Source organism: Monodelphis domestica, chromosome X, assembly GCF_027887165.1.
Source record: "Monodelphis domestica isolate mMonDom1 chromosome X, mMonDom1.pri, whole genome shotgun sequence".
Taxonomy (NCBI): domain Eukaryota; kingdom Metazoa; phylum Chordata; class Mammalia; order Didelphimorphia; family Didelphidae; genus Monodelphis; species Monodelphis domestica.
The window spans coordinates 87,546,590-87,551,711 of record NC_077235.1 but is presented as its reverse complement, the minus strand read 5'-3'; the positions used below and the strand labels follow the sequence as shown (position 1 = coordinate 87,551,711).

The window sequence follows — 5,122 nt, the reverse complement described above, 5'->3', positions numbered from 1 at the left end:
ACCTCCACCTTGTTCTCTACCCAAGTCCTCTACCCCAGAGGGCTCCTTCCCTGGGAGCCTGGAGGGGGTGGGGAGCAGGGGGCAGAGCCTGGGAGCACAGGGAAAGGGAGCAGGTGGCATGGGGGGAAGCAGGGGCAGGAAGATGGAGGAGGCTGTGTTTTCAGAAGGGATGACTGAGGAGCAGAAGTAAGCAGGACTATGAAGAAGTCACCATAGAAGATCTTTATTTTTCTTTTGGGGACGGGTGAGCTTTTTATTTTTAGAGAAAAGAATGTAAAATAACACATTAAAACTTCAAAGAACATCCTCCATGAGCAATATCTGGGGAGAGGATGACTTTGGGCCTTCTGCTCTTCTGCAATCTCCAGGAAAGCTGCAGGAGGCAGGGAAGGGGAGGGGAGGGGAGGGAAGGAAGTGAATATGATAGTGGGCTTTAGTCCTTCCTAGACCCCAATTATAATGCCCCTGGGTGGATCTGGGCTGAGGGAAAATATTCCTCCCTCTCATCATCCTGTACAAAGCCACCTAGGAGGTTTGGGGATCTTGGGTGCCGGGGAAGAGCTCTAGGTCTTCCATTTTCATTCCTGACTGTTGGTCCTTGAGAGCCGTAGGGGTGAGACTGGCAGTGGGCAGCAGCAGCCACTCCTGGTCTTCTTCCCTCTACCAATCTTCCATCTCTGATTCCAGACAGAGATGCCAGCATGCTCTCCGGTAGGGCAAGGGCCATTGATCTATGTCTGCGGTGCTGATTGTCTGGGAGGACCTGGGACAGCCTTCCTTCATCTCTCCTGTTGCCAGCATCAACAAAGGGCCGATGGAGATATTCGGGAAGTGACTGAGGCTGAGGCTCGTAGACCATGGGGGGCAGTGGTGTGGCTCTTGGGATCTGATCACCTCCTCCACCCAAAGGTGTCCCAAGCAGGTTAGGGAGGGTATGGCTGACCCTGACATAGACCACTGGTGGGGGGATGGTTCTCCCCCTCCCATTTCCTCCCAGGGGAACGCAGCCACCTTCTTGTTGAGATGGAGGCATCCTTGGGTGGGCTCCAGGCAGTGGTTGGGGTCCGGGTCTGCCATCCAGTCTTCTCACTGGAATCTGTCCAGGGGACAGTCGAAAAGGTCTCAAAATGGCCACAGAGTTCATAGGAGGAGAGTGTGGCTGCTGTTCTTTCATCTCCCTCACTGCAGGAGTTTTTAAGACCACCATTCCTATCACAGCCTCCCAGGGAAGGAATGTTGTCTGATGTAGGGCCCCTCAGTCATGACAACCTCAGAACCCCCTCTGCATAGTGACATCCTTCAGGCTTTGTGACCTAACTGCCCCCCCCCCACAGGGGTGACCAGTTTGCTGGGCTCAGTCATTTCCTCTCCATCTAGGTGGCAGGAGTGAGGGGGCCATCTGTCTCCATAAACTCAAGTAGAAGGGTCCAGAAACCCACCAGGATTCAAAACAACATTCTCTCTCAAGCTGGTGAAGCTCTTCATCAGGATTGTTTGGTTTTCGGTGCTCTGAACTTCGGTGTCTTTCCACAGGGATGTGACCCAGGGAAGAGGGGGGCAGGGGCTCTCAGCTCCCTGACTCCTCTTTGCTCAGGCTCAGAGGCAACAAGCCATTCTGGAAGACCTCCAGCCTCAGACACTCCCTAGCTGGGCAAGTCGCTTCCTTGCTGTCTGCCTCAGTTTCCCCATCTATTCCCCAGGACACCTCCTCCCTCCTGGACCTAATGAGATCCTGTTTGAGAAGCATTTGGCATGGTCCCTGGCACACATAAGTACCACATAAATGCTGTTACTGTCTAGACCAAACTATGCCTGCCAAATTGGCTCCTCCAGCCTTGACTCGAAGACCCCTCAGCCCATGTCCCACTCCCAAAGAGCTCAGGCTGGTAGAAAGGCTATTGAGCCTCCAGTGCCCCTGCCTGACCACCACATCCAGGGGCTCTCCTCTCCTCTCAGGGCTCTGTTCCTTCCATCATCTGGGGCACAGGCTTTATCATGAATCAAAGGCCCAGGTTTGGGGTTCGGTTTTTCTTTCCTGCCCAGGGTCGTCTCACTGGACGTGAGGGTGGCTGTGCCCAAGCCCCTCAAAGTCAGGGCTGAGGCTGCACTAGGTGTAAGAATGGGTGGGCTTTTGCCAGCTGACAATATCAGCTCCCAGAAGGCTGAGGGGGCTGACCATGGAGCACAGGTCAGATCTAGAGCTGGACCCAAGACATCACTTAGTGTTTCTGGTGAGAAAACCAAGCAACTTGGAGAGAGTAAGGGACTGGCCCAAGGTCACCCAGGCACTCTACTACTAAGTAGAGCAGAGCTGAGATTCCAGCCCAGCTGGGCTGATCCCAGATGCAGTCCTACCCTTTCCTCTACATCACAAAGGTGAACATCACTGAGGAGCAGCAGTGGGCCCAGCAGACCGGCTCACACCAGTCTTTGCACTCCAGCTTCTGCACCCCAGGAGAGGCACTCCCTGCACCCCTGCTTCTTCTGCCAGCCCATCTGCAGTTGCCCTTCCACTGGTCACCCTCAAGCTTGTAGCCTCCTCCCCTCTCCAGAGCCAAACTTGTCCTCCTTCCCTTCTCCTAGTTCTCAGCCAATCACAGCTTTGAGAGCAGGAGGGGACCCTCAAGTCCACTTATGCCTCCCCACCCCACCCCTTCATTTTAGAGAATGGGTGCCAGAGAGGGAAGGGGGCCCGAGAGCTAGCCAAGAGCTCAGGCTCCTGATCCTTTGACTTGGAACTCCTAAAACCTCATTCATTTCACCTTCTCCAGGGAGAAGGTCTCCCTGAGCCCTGCTTTGCCAATCACCTGGGGCAGTCCCCAAGCCCCACAACATTCACTGGACCCCTGAGGGAGAAGGGAGTGACAGAAAGAAGACAGCTGGGCAAGTTCATCCCCACCCTGAGCCCTATTCTGGCTGTGGAGATGAAGCCTGCTCACTGACTGCTCTTGCAGGGAAGGCAGCCACAACCCCACTGAAGATACAGGAAAAGGTTGATGCCCAAAGTCCTTGTTCCCATCTCCAGAAACATAAGCTGTTGAGTGGCAATGACACCAAGGAGGGGGCATTGCTTTCTACTTTGCCTCTGTACCCTGAATAGCATGGGACTTTTCCATCAGCCTTGCAGCTCCAACCTTCCATGAGTCTTCTCCATTCCTTAGCTCAGTGCTCAGCACATATTAGGCACTTACTAAATGCTTCCTACCTTCCTTCACTAGTGCTGGACCCTGGGCAGTCTCAGGGAATGCTGGCTGCCTGGGTGCCCAGTTTGAAATCCCCACAAAGGTTCCATGCCTCTGACCATCTTGATGCCCAAGGGCTGTCTTGGACTCTTTCCTCTTGCACCCTTCCTCCACAAGTCTGGCCCTGCCTCTACTTGATTTGCCCTGTCCAGCCCCACAAGAAGTCCAGCTGGGAAGATGCCATCACCTCCTCTTAGGCCATCCTGCCTCCATTCTCTCCTCCCTCCAGTTCATCCTGAGGACTACGGTCAGAAGGTCCCCCCTTCTTTGTGATGAGATCTGCTTCTCTGCTCCAAGCCCTGTACTGCTTCCCGATTGCCTCCCAGGTGGAATCCAAATGTTGTTGTGGCTCCCCCCTCCCCACCCCACCTAGGGGCCCTACTACCTTTCTCAGCCTTCTCTTTGTTGATTCTCCATCTATGGTCCCATTGTGCTGTGCCCAAAAGGCAACTGGCTCTGTTCCTAGGAAGGAACTCTTGAGAAGGATCATGATCCAGTGCCCCCATGTTCAGGCGGTTCCCGAGGCTCGAATGGATCTCCCTCTGTCCAATGTGCTGAATTTCTGTCTGGGGTTTCTGGCCCATTCTAGTGACGCTGCCTTGGCGAAGCTGGTCCTGCTGGCAGCTACTTTCCCTCTCCCTCCAGCCTCAGTCCACCCCCTACTGAGTGGCACCTCCTGGGTGTCCCTGCTTCCTATTTTGGAGAATGGTTATTTGCGATTTACTCCACCTCTAGCTTGGGGCGGCTGAAGGTCTAGGAAAGCCGGATAGGCTTCTTGATAGCTGACTTGTGTCTCTGCTTCAACAGCCTAGACTGAACCCTCCTGCAGTGAGAACAGCCAGGCTTGGCCAGAGCAGGTTAGTCAAGGTAGACTGGTTGGTGAACCACTAAAGGAAGGATCTTACCACGGAGCAAGTGCTTGAGGCCCGAGTAAGAGCCAGGGTGAGTAGAGCCAGCCCAGCTTGTCCTCCTCTTGAAATATGGGGAAGGGTGTGGAAAGGAGAACCCTTCCAAGCGAAGGTTCTCCATCCCTGGCCATGGAAGGGGTAGGACGCCCAGGGAAGTTGGAGATCTCTTGAGTGTGTGCATATAGGCATGTCCCCTGTCTTCCTGCCTCCCACTGTAGCTTCACTACAGAGGAGGAGATCTCAGCCTTTGTCTTTGAAGAGACTGACATTTAATCTGGGCCCTGATTGCTTTGGAGTCTTGCACTGTGTCCTTACAAACTGCAGTGTCTGGTGACACGAGGTGACCACAGCTGGCCCTTCCCCTCCCACTTCGCTCCTCTTCTTTGTTAAAACCTGTAGTTTCCTCCTGCTCTGGGTACCAAATACTGGTCTGGGGAAAGGCTTGACTCTTGACCTCGAGCGGAATTGGCCTGGAGACTCTGCCTCCGAGGGCCCCAAGAATTGGTCATGCCCTTCTGTGTGTACTGATGTTTGGAGACAGTTTGCGGGGCCAGGCTGAAGAGGGAAGAGAAGACAGGTCTGTGAAACAGTGATGGGGGGGAATCTGAACCCTCCAGGGCCCTCCTCCTGGGCAACCAAAGCCATTGAGCCTGAGAGGCGGGGGCAGGGCAAGAGCACTTTTTGCCTCAGCAGCAGCCCTCAGAGGCATGGAGGACTGCCGTTACCATCTCTGCCAGACATGTGAAGAAACTGAGGCCCAGTCTGCCTCTTCTAGCACATGAGGGGGGTGGGATTGGGCTGGCAAACAGCTGCTCTGTCCCAGATCTTCTGCTCCCCAAGGCTCAGTGTTTCTATCTCTCCTGCATGTCCCCGGGCTGGAGGAGACTGAGCCTAGAGACTCAGTCATTCCCCTCCCCCTTGCTACCTGGGTGGACAGGGCTCTGCCGGCCCCTTCTCACTTTGCTCTCCAGA

General features: G+C 54.7%; 1 protein-coding gene across 2 annotated transcripts; it reads right to left on the bottom strand.

Moving 5' to 3' along the window:
* Positions 1–204: 204 nt before the first annotated feature.
* On the bottom strand, positions 205–4,817 carry LOC130456099 (uncharacterized). Of its 2 annotated transcripts, XM_056808865.1 has the most exons (3): positions 3,628–4,817; positions 1,012–1,096; positions 205–788 (listed from the first exon to the last, which is right to left on the bottom strand). In XM_056808865.1, the coding sequence occupies exons 1-3, from the start codon at positions 3,824–3,826 to the stop codon at positions 455–457; spliced, it is 618 nt and encodes a 205-aa protein (XP_056664843.1). In that variant the 5' UTR covers positions 3,827–4,817; the 3' UTR covers positions 205–454. The 2 variants fall into 2 exon arrangements, 1 of the variants encoding a protein (XP_056664843.1); XR_008914422.1 differs by lacking the exon at positions 3,628–4,817 and having other exon boundaries at positions 205–373; positions 1,012–3,616.
* Positions 4,818–5,122: the final 305 nt, after the last annotated feature.

Excerpts from the sequence above, each read along its gene's own strand:
- LOC130456099 (XM_056808865.1), bottom strand. The coding sequence starts at position 3,826 with ATGGGCCAGAAACCCCAGACAGAAATTCAGCACATTGGACAGAGGGAG. Across the intron at positions 1,097-3,627 it reads CAAAGAGAAGGCTGAGAAAG|ATTCCAGTGAGAAGACTGGA; the intron begins GTAGTAGGGCCC and ends TCCCCTGGACAG. Across the intron at positions 789-1,011 it reads GCCTCCATCTCAACAAGAAG|GAGAGATGAAGGAAGGCTGT; the intron begins GTGGCTGCGTTC and ends TGCTGGCAACAG.